Source organism: Doryrhamphus excisus, linkage group LG12 (genome assembly GCF_037039965.1).
Source record: "Doryrhamphus excisus strain RoL-2023G ecotype Guam linkage group LG12, RoL_Dexc_Guam_v1.1, whole genome shotgun sequence".
Lineage (NCBI taxonomy): Eukaryota > Metazoa > Chordata > Actinopteri > Syngnathiformes > Syngnathidae > Doryrhamphus > Doryrhamphus excisus.
In genome coordinates this window covers 13,503,790-13,519,278 of record NC_136368.1, presented here as the reverse complement: position 1 = coordinate 13,519,278, position 15,489 = coordinate 13,503,790, and the positions used below count along the sequence as shown (strand labels likewise).

The 15,489-nt window shown below is 43.1% G+C and overlaps 1 protein-coding gene across 1 annotated transcript; it reads left to right on the top strand.

Moving 5' to 3' along the window:
* Positions 1-3,750: 3,750 nt before the first annotated feature.
* tnfsf11 (TNF superfamily member 11) lies at positions 3,751-12,887 on the top strand. The gene is made up of 4 exons (XM_078795147.1): positions 3,751-4,122; positions 5,951-5,986; positions 9,510-9,636; positions 11,071-12,887. Exons 1-4 carry the CDS (start codon positions 3,922-3,924, stop codon positions 11,511-11,513), a joined length of 807 nt encoding a protein of 268 aa, XP_078651273.1. The 5' UTR covers positions 3,751-3,921; the 3' UTR covers positions 11,514-12,887.
* Positions 12,888-15,489: the final 2,602 nt, after the last annotated feature.

Genomic DNA, 15,489 nt, shown 5'->3' with positions numbered 1-15,489 from the left:
AGGTAAAGAAACCACTATGTTGGCAGTTGGAACATAGCTTCCTCCATTCCAGTCACTGCTGTTGTATCCTTGGGCAAGGCACTTTACCCACCTTGCCTCCGGTGCTGCCCACACTGGTTTATAAAAGGTTAATGAACGTTTTACAGGCCTGATAGGCTGTTGGTGTACATTGGCAGTCTTGTCAGTTTACCCCAGGGCAGTTGTGGCTCCAAATGTAGATTGAATAATGGGTTCTCAGTGTAAAGAGCTTTGGGGGGTTTATCTGTATATACAGTCGCTACACTGATGCTAACATAAGTTCCACTTTCTCCCGTTGTTTCCTGCCTGAACCTTACCAGGGCAATCCAGGAAGTGCCATAAAACTTGCAAGTCAGGCAATAATGTGAAAATAAATAACATAACCAGGTGCAAACTGTGACAGTGTCAGTCATAGTCATCCTCTCCTTGCTCTCTCTCTCTCTCTCCGGTCTGTGCAAATGAACATAAATCCAATCCTCCTAATGAGTGGAACATCCCCGTTTGGCTGGATTCAAATATCAACTTTTGATTAAACCGCAAAGTTGACGTGCAATGGTGTGATGGGAGGGGCATAAACATAGCGGGGGTGGTTGCTATGGAGGCGGGCCGCTTCGAGCGTGAAGAAAGACGATCCTCCGAGTGTTTTTGTGAGTTTCATGGAAGACTTAGAGTGACCCGGTTACCACAGAGGATGTGGGAGTGAGGCAAGAGGCAAATTTATTGCTCTTCATAAGTCAGTCTCTACATCAGATAAAAAAGAAGCCAGAAGGAGCAGCAACAGGAAAAAAAGAAACATCAAGTTATCATATGTAACTTCATTTGTTCCCCATAGATTTGACATGAAACATGAAACCATCATACGTTTATGCACCAGCTGCTTTGTCCCAAATGAAAACACGCCACTAGCTTCTGAACTCTGAACCCTGAACTTTGACCCTTTGGGGGATGATGCTGAGGTCACCAGGGTTAACTCCAGGACTGAAATGCTCATAAAAAGTGAAGATACCAACGCAAACGCTGCCTCCTACGTGCATATATTTTTGGACTACAACCAGCATCATGATCAGAAAAAAACACCCAAACGGTACAAACCCTGACTTCTCCTTCCCTGACGCAGCACAGACAGATCCGTCAGACCCTGGCAGGAAATAGCTGCAACCTCACCGCAAAACAACATGGGTTCTCACGGCGTTAATAACGACCCCCGACTGAGAGACAGTACCACAGCACCACATCCAGCACCGGGGCCTGGACCAAAGCTCCTGGACAAAGCCAAGCACAGGAGGTTACTGGGGTAGCTTGCACTGAAAAGTACAAAACACCCCAACAAAAAACAGGTAAAGACATACAATATGAGCAATATATGTACTACATAAAACTTTGAGGGGGGCGTCGTCATACAAACATAACCAAAATCATGTGTGTGGTTTGATGAAGCTTGAAAGGCTATAATCGCTGAGTATTAAATGATTGTAGGTTTGCTGGTTAGTGATGGGAGGGTGTTTTACTTGTAAGGGTATTTGGGGGTGGGCGTAACTTTACTTTGCTTCATGAGGGCCTCTGCTTAAAATAACTCCTGTTCCTGAAAGTTTGGTGGTGACTGGTGTTTCAGGCCACGTTCCACACAAACATGGTTCTTTTCAAACAACGTAACCGATGTCTGTGTACTGTCAGCCAAGAAAGAAGCCATTAATACTTTGTAGGGAATGTATCAGTACACTTTCTTCAGGGCTGAAATGAATTTGAAGATTGCACAGTGGTTACCCCTTTTCAAAAAGGGTGACCAGACGGTTTGTTCCAACTACAGGGGGATCAGACTCCTTAGCCTCTCTGGGAAAGACTATTCCAGAGCGCTGGTGAGTAGGATACAACCTTTAGTCAAACCTCCTAATCATGGAACAGTGAACTAGTCCTTGCAAGGACACTGAAGGTGCATGGGAGTTTGCCTAACTGTGTCCTTTGCAGTACAGGGAGTACAGGTGTTGGTGGCACGTTACTATGTACCATTTGGTCCTTGTACAACCAGAGCAGAAACCTGGTTTGAAATGCAAAGGCGTTAAGGGCTTCCTGGGCTTGGGGATCTTGATGCAATTTGCAGATGATAGCATCATCATTGTAGGGTAGACCGAGCACATGTTGGAGGGATTATGTCTCACAGCTGGCCTGGGTGGCCAGAAACTGGGAAGCCTGGACCTCCCCACTGAGACTGCTGCCGAGATAAGTGGAAAAAAATGGATGAAGAGATGGCCGGATGAAGCGCTCCCCATTGTGATGCTCATGTCACTACACAGCTTGCAAATGGTCATGACATTAAAGGGATAGTTTGGATTTTTTGACATGAAGTTATGTGACACCCCCATAAGCAGTGAAGTCCGTCAACAGCAACTCACTCCCCACTTCATGTCCTGAGTCGAGTTGTGGTCGGATTTTGGTGCTGAGGAAAGTAGTTCCAGCTCACGCTGGGGACAGTTAAATAAAGAGTTTGGTTTCTCAAAACAATATGCGTTCAAAAACGTAATACATTTGCATCACAAAAATGCCTACTAGGAAAAAAAACAGACCAATTGCTTTGTCATTTTTTCTGTCGTCATATCATTTTGTGCTCCCGCCTGTCCATTGTTATGCTCATTTGCTTCACCGGTTTCACAGTGTTTACTGCTGGGATAGTGAAAGTAAACATGTCTGATTACGAAACAAGTGATGACGATATTCCTTTTACCACAAAGACAAAGTGATATCTTTATGAACCGGAATACACAGATGCCGAACTTCAATGGAGTTCGGTGACAACAAAGAGGTGCGGTACAAATTAGCTAGAGCTAATTTGCTAATAATTAGCTAATTAGCTAAACATGTCTTATCATCTGTCCTGGGTGTGTAGGAACGTAATCTTCTTTGCAAAAGTGTGCACTGCACACACAAAGCTGTTTCACCCTAACCGCTATGGGTCCCACATTATAGCCAATGGCAAGCAGGCAAAGTTGGTTAATAGCAATGTCCATCTCAGGAAAACGATGGAATTTATAGGGCGACACTTCCTTGTTGTGACAGCCTGGATAATTAAAAGTACATACCAATTTTTTAAACCACTATAGCTCTTACGTTGAAGTGATCATGATCCGCGTATCTAAACACTGAAACACACAACAATGGACAGGCGAGCGATTTGTGAGGTCTGATTTTTTCTAGTAGGCATTTTTGTGATGCAAATGTATTGCGCTTTTGAGCGCATATTGTTTTGAGAAAACAAAGTCTTTACTTAATTGCCCCCAACAACTAGCTGGAACTACTTTCCTCAGCACCGAAATTGGGGAGTGAGTCACTGTTTATGGAGGTGTCATACAACTTCATGTCAAAAATTCCGAACATCCCTTTAATGCATTTTTAAAATTTAAAACCCTTTATGCTGGCGACATAATTTAAAACTTTTAAAAATTATGTCAAATGTTATTCTTGCTTTTGTACCTGACATTTTCTATTTATAATTATGTATTTGTATTATATTTATAGTACTAAAATTGCTACTAAGTGTAATTTTCCCCCATTTTTTTCCTTAATAGATGACATAACCTGGCGTGTTTCTATTAAGTGTGGAGTGATTTCGACAGTCCAACTCATGCTGGGAGGTTTGGGGGTGTGGAAGCCTTGAGGGAGTGGGTGGGTCACGTGGTTCCTGTGGTTCTGATAAGGGCCTGTGCACCACCTGCAGTGCACTCACCGAAGTCCATCTGGACTAATAGAAGTCTCGTCGGTGGGACAGCAGGGAGAGGTTTACTTCACACTCTCTCACTCGCTGTCTTGGCCCACCCACTTCTCCACAGACACACACACACACACTCTCTCTCTCCGGCTGCATTCGGGTCCCTCCAGTGCGCACAGTAGAGTCCACGCACGCACGGGAGCATGGCAGCTACCCACGGCGAGTACAGAGGCTACCTGCGCAGCACAGTGGATGTGGAGGCCGGCCAGCACCGCTTCCAGCCGGTGGCCAGCTCGGAGCCCTCTCACCGGCCTCTACTGTTCGGCACCCTGGCGGTCATGGGATTGCTCCAGGTGGCCTCCAGCGTGGCTATCCTATTGCACCTGACGGGATACCTGCAGGAGGTAAGTCCTTTCCGAGGCTGCTATTCAAGGCAGTTTTGCGCAATTTTATAAAGCCATTAAAGAGGTAGTTCAGCTTGTTGGATGGGGTGCATAATGCTTTGGGGGAAGGCACTGCTGAGCAACAAAGTGTACCATATTTTGAGGTTCCAGAATTAATCATGCCCCGGGGACGTTCCAGGCACAAATGCAGCTTCTCATTTTTGCACAAAGTGTTGCAAACATGCAGATGTTTCCACTCAGCGACAAGCAAGGGTTGTTTCTTTTATTGGTAATTTCACCACTGCAGATAAGCATTGCAGTGTAAACAAAGTGTGCTCAAAAGTTGAAGATGATGTTCCAACTTGCAAGAGTCGGACACGGCTCATTTGCTTTTTGTCAGATCATGGTGACACCCCCTCCTTTTTCATCCCCATATTTACATTGTGCCACGATTGGGTTTTTTGGTAGCCTTTGTGGTGGTTTCCGTGATAGTTGATGGGTCATGTTTCGACAGGCCAAAAGAGAGCAGACCGCATTTGAGCTGTGTCAGAGTGTTCCGAGTTCACCTGGAAAGCATCCGGATGATTTTCCCCTGGCCTCTTATTCCTGTCATGTGTGTTTATGGAATCAAATACTTTCACTCGTCTTTGACATAAACACATCACGTTGTGCCCTAACAAAAACTCAGCCAAGAGTTGATAGTATGTGTATACATTACAGACAAGTCATGTAAGTACTACTTGTACTCTTCATGCAGTAGCGTTGGAATACGATGCAATACGATTCATATAAATGCATTGAATTTATATTACTATACTCCCCACTGAAAATTAACACACTACCAGTATTGCCTAAATAGCTGGCAACATAAGTAAGCATTGTAACGGCAGGACAAATCCACTTCCAAGATGACACATGATGGTGATGGAGTGATCAAGTAGGTGTCTTCCAGACGTGAACCCCACTGAACACCTCTGAGGTATCCTCAAGTGGAAGGATGAGTGAAAGGTGTCATCATGGAGGAATGGAAGACAATTCCATTATTAAGATGGTCAATTCCATGCCCAAGAGGATTAAGGCATTGCTAGTTAACAATGGTGTTAGTTAACACATGTTTTGCTAGCATGTTTAGACAATCATGGCTGTATGTTGATAGTAAATCACTGCTATACAAGCTTACACTAACTTCTATAGTACATCTAAGTTTAATTTCTGTAGTATTGTGCCTTGACAAGCTGTAACAAATGCTCGCTGAAATGTGAGGGAACTGTGCCTGTAAAAACATGGGCGACAGATTTGGAGGTCACAGGTTCAAAACCTGCCATGAACCAAATCATGGAAGTGGCAACTGCTTATTAAGGATACTTTATTTTGTTAAAAAATAGTTGTATTGGTTGTGTTCCAGCAGGGGTAGAAAGAGCTTGACACAACAGTGGGGGAGTGGTTTTGGAATAGCAGTCAAAGTGAGACTCAGCTTTGGTAGATGAGCCTCTTTGGGAAGCTGCTGACAGGCAGCGCATGGTTGCATGACTCAGGAGACGTGTGAGGGGCGGAGTCTGGCACTGGACCATCACCTGCGGGGGGTCCTCTAAAGCACTGTTGACATTGTTGTACAAGAAGAGTCTAGCTTCAAATCACTTTGACATTTGCCTGCTACCCTGGAGCACTGAGGGGGGAATCTAACTCCACTCTTACACACACACACACACATTCATACTGTACTTCCTAGTTTTAAAAGTAATTCTCCGAAATATCAGCATACACAGTGCTTTTTAGAGATACAGTAGGCGATGATGATTATCTTCATGCATTGATCACTCTGACCTTTAACCTCTCTTCCTGTCTCCAGGTAGATTTGACCACTGCTCCACATCGACCAATCGAGGTGAGTCACCCCCTTCCCGCGCACACAATCTGTCAGTGACCTGTGCGCATCACTGTAACTGTCATTTTAGTCTATATTGTCATGTCTTTGGACATTGTAAATCCATCCATCCATTTTCTATGCCACTTATCCTCACTGGGGACGTGGGCATGCTGGAGCCTATCCCAGCTGTCTTCGGGTGAGAGGCAGGTTAAACCCTGGACTGGTCGCCAGCCAATCACAGGGCACATATAGACAAACAACCATTCACACTCACATTCATACCTATGGACAATTTAGAGTCGCAAATTAACCTAGCATGTTTTTGGAATGTGGGAGGAAACCGGAATACCCGGAGAAAAACGACGCATACACGTGGAGAACATGCAAACTCCACACAGAGATGGCCGAGAGTGGAATCAAACTCGGGTCTCCTGGCTGTGTGGCTAAGCACTTTCACACCATGCAGCTTGTGGTTGTCTTCTTACACTTCTTACACTTAAAAAACTGTCATTCAATTCATTATTACTCAAATCCCAGTACAGTTAATGAAGCTAATGAGACATTGGAACAGATTATTTATGTTTCCACGTTTTCAAATATTTCCATTCTATATGAATTGAAACAGTCTTGCATATGTAAAGTCTTGAAGGCACACATGATTTTGCTTACATGTAACATAAATCAGTCAAAGTACGTAACTAAGAAGAAATGTACTTGCCCTCCACTACATAAAAATTGTGCTGAGCCCATCCCAGTACTGTACTTGCACATCCTGCCTCTCAACAAAGGGTTCTAACAACGAGCTAATAACCGGTCCACTGAGGTCGACCATTCAGCCAATTCTCACAGACTTTTAAATGCAACACCGGCGTCATGTTGCTGTCATAGGAAGTAGCCTGGGTGTAGCGACACAATGAGAACGTATTCAATATGCCATTTATGCTGGTGCCCATATATATATATATGTATATATTGTATAGATATATATTTTATTTTATTTCATACCTCATTCTTCCTAGATTTCTCACTTGTATAATTTTCTGGATTTAGTACTTCAGCATTTTATACATGACTCTCATTTCTATGTGCAATCACTGATAGTCTCAAAAGATAATTGTAGGTAAGGTAAGGTTTTCTGTGACTCCCTATGTGGAAGAAAAAAACTCCTTGAATGTCCCTTGAGAGTAAAGTCCTTATATAAAGTACCGGATGCACATATTGTACTATGCTTGCAGGAAAGAGAGGCTGACTAAAGTACTGCAATGAAATTCGCACTTCTATGCATATTAATAATAGAAAACTCACACAATGCATTCCATACCAAGAGTGGACACAGATGGCACCTAAAAGTCAGATTAATTGACAAGCATGAGCGCTCAAGGAAGGTACACTTCATTGGCTTGGTTGGAGGACGTTGGATGGAGCACGCCACAATTGCTCATGCAAAGTCTAGCGGTCTTGATTGGTGGTATAATCAATGCGATTGTATCTCCGGCTAGTTATAAATGATAACAACCACCTTTCACAACAGAACCAAACCGAACAACTCATAATTTGAAATGTTGTATAATGACTATAAACACATTGAAGCATGGATGGAGTACAGTGTAGCAGGAGGGAAGGGTTGACATAGCGTACTTTGGCAAGGTAAGATAAAACTGACCCAATGTGAGTGTACGGGTATGCTGGCGCTGTCTTTGGGTGATAGGCGAAATTCACCCTGGACTGGTCGCCAGCCAATCACAGGGCACATATAGACAAACAACCATTCACACTCACATTCATACCTATGGACAATTTGGAGTCACCAATTAACCTAGCATGTTTTTGGAATGTGGGAGGAAACCGGAGTACCCGGAGAAAACCCACGCATGCACGGGGAGAACATGCAAACTCCACACAGAGAACCCAATTTCCTGACTGTGTAGCCAATATGCTCTTTCTACCCCTGATGGAGTGGTTAGCATGTTGGCCACACAGTCAGGAGATCGGGAAGACCCGGATTCAAATCTCTGCTTGGGCATCTCTGTGTGGAGTTTCCTCCCACATTCCAAAAACATGCTAGGTTAATTGGTGACTCCAAATTGTCCATAGGTATGAATGTGAGTGTGTATGGTTGTTTGTCTATATGTGCCCTGTGATTGGCTGGCGACCAGTCCAGGGTGTACACTGCGTCTCACCCAAAGACAGCTGGGATAGGCTCCAGCATGCCTGCGACTCTAGTGAGGATAAGTGGTAGAAAATGAATAAATGAATGAAGAAGTCAACCACAGTTTAAAGTCTGAAGTTACTGTGGATAGCTTCCAGTCCAGGGTGTACCCCGCCTCGTGCTCAAAGACAGCATACCCGCGACCTTTGTGAGAACAAGCAGTATAGGAAATGTACAGATGGATTACACAACTCTTGCATGTAGGGTAACAATCAAACACCGTTTCAACAGTAGTCATCATATAATATGTCAACCAGAGAGGTAGCTGAATGGATCGGTGTTACCAACTTTGAGGCTATATCACTATATTTAGCAAATATTCAGACTTCAAACAGGTAGCAGTAGATGTAGCGACTTTGTCTAGTCTTATCGGACACTTTTGGAGGCTCTAACATGAGTACCGCTCCCACCCCCAAATCATCAAAAAGCAAAAAAACCCCACAGAAACAAGCATCAGAATAAAGTAAAGAAAGTACAGAAATGTGTATTTCATAAACTATTTGTGTTTTGATTTACGTGTTTTTTGCTCACTTTTTGACTCCATTAAAAATGACATGCACACATGTCATGGTTGATTATATAAATGATTACTTTGAGAGATACAGTTGATATCTGCCAAATCACTTGCACTTCCTTTGTTCTTGCTGGCTCAGGATGACATACTTGAGATATCTGTTCCAGTTCCATCTATCACAGACAAGTTCAAACAGTGAACATGCAGCTTTAGACTAGAATGTTAGACACAATGTTTAGACACTTCCTATTATTCATAATGACTTAGCCAATCATTCAAAGATTGGACAAGAGCTCTTAGTTCCGTAATTCATATTTTGAACAAGTTAAGGGAATGCCCTGAGAGGGGTCCTGGCTGGTCCACTGCAATGAGAGAAAACTGAACTTGGTCATCTGTCAAGGTTGGCCATGGAAACATCAGGGGTGTTTTTCCTTATTATCACAAGCCAAGTGTAGCATCAAAATGATTTTTGAGTTATGTTAATATAAATAAAATGAGTAAACATGGCTGCTTGCAAGCCAGCTGTGAGTCGACGGTAACTGTTTACTTGCTTGGAGACCATGTTTGGACTGAATGAGACAGTGTGTGAACTCTCCGTCTCAAAGAAGACGACTTTGACGTTTATTTAAATTGACAGCAGAGCACAGCTGTGGTGAAATATAACAACATTTGATTATTACTTATGTGTTCTTTTTCCCCCACAGATGTGGTTTATAGTTTTACATTTCTACTGGCAGGGGAAAAACACTTCCAATACTCACGTTGTCTTTCGTCACTATTTGTCATCTCGTCTGGGTTTTTTTTTTTTTATTTGGCAGGAAGTGCAGACAGAGCCGGTGCTGAACGCGCTGAGAGACACCAAGAAGAACAGACAATTTAAAAACCGGAAGGACCACCTGCCGTCTGCTCACCTCCCCATTAAGGTGCATCAAGAGTTTTCAAAGAGTGAGTCCTGTTTGTCTGCACACACAAACACACAGTGAAGTCGTTTATACTTGTTCACATGTAAAAAAAAAAAAAAAAACGAAAACCCAAAACACCCATTCCTTAGGTCGCAAGTAAAAGTAAAAAGTAATGGTAATTTAACCAGCCTGGAAACCTTCCAGCATCCCACTTTCAAATAAATGTATAAATTATATATTAGTTGAAATGTTTCGATCTTTTCTGCAACCTATTTATGCAGCAAACTTGTTGGGTCTGGATTATAGTAATTAGCTCGGGCATCTCTGTGTGGAGTTTGCATGTTCTCCCCTTGCATGCGTGGGTTTTATCCAGGTACTCCGGTTTCCTCCCACATTCCAAATTGTCCATGAATGTGAGTGTGAATGGTTGTTTGTCTATATGTTCCCTGTTATTGGCTGGCGACCAGTCCAGGTTATACCCCGCCTCTCACCCTAAGATAGCTGGGATAGGCTACAGCATACCTGTGACCCTTGTGAGGATAAACGGTACAGAAAATGGATTTATGGATTATAGTAATTGTGCCCTCTGCTGGTTGCTGTCAAGTCCATTATGCCTCACTTGATATTGACACAATAATCCTATTCTGTCACAGGGACTAGAAGATCAACTGGCAACAACTAGACCATCCATCCATTTTCTATACCGCTTATACTCACTAGGGTTGCAGGACTGCTGGAACGAGAGGGCGAGAGTCACCCTTGTACACCCTGGAATGATTGCCAGCCAATCACAGGGCACATATACACAAACAACCATTCACACTCACATTCATACCTATGGACAATTTGGAGTCACCAATTAACCTAACTAAAAACCCAAGGTTTTAAATTATATCAAAGTAGGCCTATGCATATGCACACTGCACATCCGTTAATTGAATTCAGTTGTATGTAACAGTTAGAATTCTAAGAAGATTAAATATTTTAAGGTTTATAAGCAGTGCAATGTAAGAGTAGGCAAAATGGTTCTTTTGATGCAGGGGTGTCAAACTCATGCTATGGAGGAGTCGAGACACTACAGGTTTGCTTTCCAGCCGATCACTAAAACAGGTGATTTTAATGATTAACCCTCGTTTAGTTTGACGGAAGGAGCTCGTCAATTAAATCACCCGCCTGAGAAACTGGTTGGAAAGAAAACATGCAGTGGTTCGGCCCTCTGTCGACACGTGTTTTAATGGTAAGGGTTGCCGGATCCCTGGGGTGGATGGATCTTGATGATACAAACGTTACTCAACATGATTGACAAAAGTAATTCTTAGTTAAACTCATTTTCCATGCCCTTCCCTAGACTGGATGTTCTGCTACTGTAATTTCCTGTTTACACAGTTGTTCCATTTCATTTGCCTCAAGTTTTTCCCGACTTGCAACAAATTGTTGCAACTTTTTAACCGCACTAAGCCGCTCTATTCTATTGCAGAGGGTGAGCCAAAGGCCATCACCATCGACTGGGATGAGGTGCACGGATACCGTCACAGGATGAACTACGAGAAGGGCAAACTCCTCGTGGTCAAGTCAGGCTTCTACTACGTTTACGCCAAGACTTGCTTCCGCTACTACAAGTACGTCCCAGAGGACGGCGGCCAGGGCGAGGGCGGTCCCTCCGTGGATGTCAGCAATACGCAGCTCATCCAGTACATCTACCATGAGCGAATCAAGCAGAACAGCAAAGTGGACCTTCTGATGAAGACGGGGAGCACCATGCGCTGGGACAACACCAGTTACAACATGTACTGTGCCCAGCAGGGCCGAGGTCTCTTGCTGGAGGAGGGTGACGCCTTGTTCGTCACCGTGTCCAACGCGTGGATGTTGGACCCAGATGGAGTAGGGACGTACTTTGGGGCTGTAAAGTTGGGCAACTGAAGATGTTGACACGTGGGACACCACCATGCTACTGAAGTGCCGCAAAGGAACCACTGATAGTGAAAAGAAGCATTTGATAGTTTTTACCACATAGCCTTTGAAGCCAAACTTGTCTCGACAAACCACACTGAACCCGCTCCAAAGTAGCGCTGGATTTTTAGAGGTATTTCTCTTTTCATTCATTAAGATTGCACATCCATTTCTCGTTTGTTTGTCAGCGTCAATTAAACAAACAAAGGAAGCGAGCAGGGGGAGCGTGTTTCCAAAGGAGATCGGTGTCATCATGGAAACATTGGAGCTGATGCAAGCATCTGTTCGTATTTTAACACCAGCGGGATGAAATCACATGACCAAAATAATCCCTCAACCACAGCTGTCAATGTTTTCCAGAAAAGGTTTCTGTTGGTGTGAACGAGATGGGGGCGAGATGAGGCGTCTTTGCGGCGGCTACGTTTACATGGGGAGTGTTGAACCTCCAAGCCCCCTAAAAAGCCTAAATCTAAAATATTACGTCTTCCATCATACCGTATGTTGAAATACATAATGAGCTGTGTCCAAAGTCAGGGTCTGCACCCTTCAGAAGACCAAGACTACATGATCCAACACACATACTACATGCAAGTGTGGACACACCACATTTCCTTCATTTTCGTGACTAATTTACCTTGTAGATTCCCATTGAAGGCATCAGAGCTTTGAATGAACACGTGGAGAGATGTTCTTAACAAAAAAGTATGAAAGTACTCTAATATGTTTATTTAGATTCCTCGAAGTAGCCACTCTTTACTTTTTTGATAGCGCTGCAAACCCTTTGTATTTCTCTCAATCACATGTGTGCCTTTCAGGGTTACTTCCTGGAATTTCTTACCTTTTTAATTGGGATTGGGATCATCAGTTGTGATGTGTGTGTCCAGATTTTTGGCCTGTACTGTATAGGCGTTACAAAACCAGTATATTTTCTTTTAAGCCTGGCATTTGAGATTGAAATTATTAAAACAAAAAACCACACAGGGCGGCACGGCAGATTAGTGGTTAGGTCACAGACCTCACAGCTAGGAGACCAGGGTTCAATTCCACCCACGGCCATCTCTGCATGTTCTCCCTGTGCATGCGTGGGTTTTCTCCGGGTACTCCGGTTTCCTCCCACATTCCAAAAACATGCTAGGTTAATTGGCCACTCCAAATTGTCCATAGGTATGAATGTGAGTGTGAATGGTTGTTTGTCTATATGTGCCCTGTGATTGGCTGGCCACCACCTGGTCCAGGGTGTACCCCGCCTCTTGACTAAAGACAGCTGGGATAGGCTCCAGCACCCCCGCGACCCTCGTGAGGAAAAAGCGGTAGAAAATGAATGAATGAATGAATGACACATACAATAAAATCAACAGCAAAAAAATCATCAGCAAAAATCAACAAAGCCTACATTTGAAGCATCCTTCCATAGTAGGATGCAGACCCTGAACTGGGGACACAGCAGTTCTCTCCAAACATGAAGCGAAACCATCATGCCCAGAAGTGTGTGTTCTCTTTAGCTATCCTTGGGTTTCGGACTTGTGTTAGAAGATCTTAACAGCAAAACAGGCAACTAAAGGTTGTTTGCATTGTCAGTGTTATTATCATTGGATAGAATGTGACTATTCACATTCATGTAAACGTAACCGAGTCCACTTACTCATCAGCACCACCAGAAGTAGCTAGGTATTAGATTCAACATATAGCGTTATAGATGTCCTCATGTCTGTCTTTTGACAATTTGACTGCATTTTTTTTGACAGACAATATGGTTGCTTCTATGTGTGACGATCAACAAGTGATGCAGATAGCCGGACTGTCTGTCCTTGATTGACACAAAAAAAGACTCTTTAACAAGGAGGAACCAAATTGACTTTGGTTTCATCTTTAACTTAATTATGGTTTTCATTTGGCTCTCCAGTGAGGTAAATGGGAATATGCACTAACTATTTATTTATTAGCCATAGAAGTACAGAGAGGGGTCATTGTTACAGTGGCCTTTCAGCTGTAAAACAAAACAAAAGAAAAAGAAAAAAACATGTCATGTATATTTTATGTTTGTAAAACATTCATTACGCAGCACTTAGGAAATATTAGGCACGCTTTTTTGTTATTAAAAAAAAACAGGGGCTACATTTTCTAATGCCATATTTATGTATCTCAGTTTTGACAATTGTGTGTGCACTCGCCTCGCTAAAAGCAATATGAATTTATTGTTTATTCTGCAAAGATTGTAGCATACCTGATTTCAATGGACAGATGTGTTTTTTTATTTATGTTTGTGTATGTTTTAATAAAAATACTACTTTTGTAAATGGGATTTCTTAGTGTGTTGTACGGGAGTATTTAAAGGGGACCTATTATGCAAATTTTTCGGCCGTTTGTATTGCGTTGTAGACTCCAATAGAGCAGCTACACACGATAACCAGCATAGAAAGCTTTATAGTTCTTCCAGAATCTGCACCTATTCAGCTGTATTTCTTTGGATTTCGTAGTTCCCGTGAAAATGGTCTGTTTTAATGTTTAAGGGACGCCCACTTCGCTGTGGTTGGTTACATTAGCTAGTACTAAAGAGTTCCGGTTTGTGTTGCTAGCTGGGAGTTGTTAATAAACGTCGATTCATCTTATTAAAAATGTCAGCTTTTAACATACAGCCATATGTGTTAAATCCCGAATCTGATCTGGAAGTAGAGACTGGACAGTCTGAAGTTTCTCAAGAATAGAGGTTACTTCAAGACGTCTCAATGGTAAGTAGCTTTAGCATTTTAGCATTAATTGAGTGTGTCGGGAACTGTGGTGGGAAACAGCTATTAGCAACCGCAAACACAAGCGCTTTTGCTCCATGACTTACACAAAATAAACAGTTTGGACACTGATAAATTGTTACTTACTGCTTGCTCAGTCCACACTACCAAGTAACATTGGAAAGGCTAGTCGGCTAGTCCAGCTGCATACTGGACCATGTTCATAAAACAGATTAAAATCCATTTCTTTTGCTGGTAGGGAATCAGGAACTCCAACAACTTGTGCCAGATGGAGGCATCGTTACAAATTGTAAACAAATGTGGCTTTTGCTAGCAAGTAAACATATGTTGGAAACTGTTGTTGGGCTGTCTGCTTGGTTTTGGACAACTATCATAACCCTGCTAGTTGGCATCCGTTACTGATGTGTTGAAAATCATTCCCGGTGACTAGCTAGCAGGCGCGATAGCTAACTGTTAGCTAACTATTCACATCCATTCTAGTTTTTAGTCATGGCAAGCTATGGAGCATGCACGGCTATCCTTTGCCAACAACCTTGACTACCGTGTTGTTTAGAATACACTCAACCAATTGCTTCTCTCGCAATACCTGGTGCATGTCTCCACACCCTGCTGAAAAAAAACAGCATAGACCAGCAAGGAAATTATGCTGGTCAGTGCTGGTCTATGCTGGTTTAGCTGGTGGACCATGCTGGTGTATGCTGGTTTATGCTGATGGACCAGCATAGACCAGCACTGACCAGCATGGTCCACCAGCTTAACCTGGTCTGGACACTAGCATACCAGCATGAAAACACAACATATGCTGGCATACTGGTCTATGCTGTTTTCGGCAGGGCAATCGATTAATGTAAAGATTTATGACAGATTCTCATCTATTCAGGAGGTAACGGTGCAGCCAAATCATTTGCTCGTCAAACTGGATAGCCGGTCGTATTGGTTTATCGTTCACAACCCAAGGGGGACTATGTACATATGTGGGTATGTGGCTTTAGTATGCACTGTTGGTATGTTACGTTGGTTGGTAGGTTGGCAGGGAGGTAGGTATGTTGGACATGTAGGACCATAGGTAGGGAGGTACTATGTTGAGTGTTGAGGTTCGGGACATACATAGGGAAGCAGCCATATAGACAAGCAGGTACCTGCCTATAGCAGATCGGTAGGCAGACATGTTGGGTTGGTAAGAGAAAGAGTCGCCTTGC

Bases quoted from the DNA above. Each gene is read 5' to 3' on its own strand.
- tnfsf11 (XM_078795147.1), top strand. From the start codon at position 3,922: ATGGCAGCTACCCACGGCGAGTACAGAGGCTACCTGCGCAGCACAGTG. The intron at 4,123-5,950 runs GTAAGTCCTTTC...TCCTGTCTCCAG, and splicing joins TGACGGGATACCTGCAGGAG to GTAGATTTGACCACTGCTCC. The intron at 9,637-11,070 runs GTGAGTCCTGTT...ATTCTATTGCAG, and splicing joins GCATCAAGAGTTTTCAAAGA to AGGGTGAGCCAAAGGCCATC.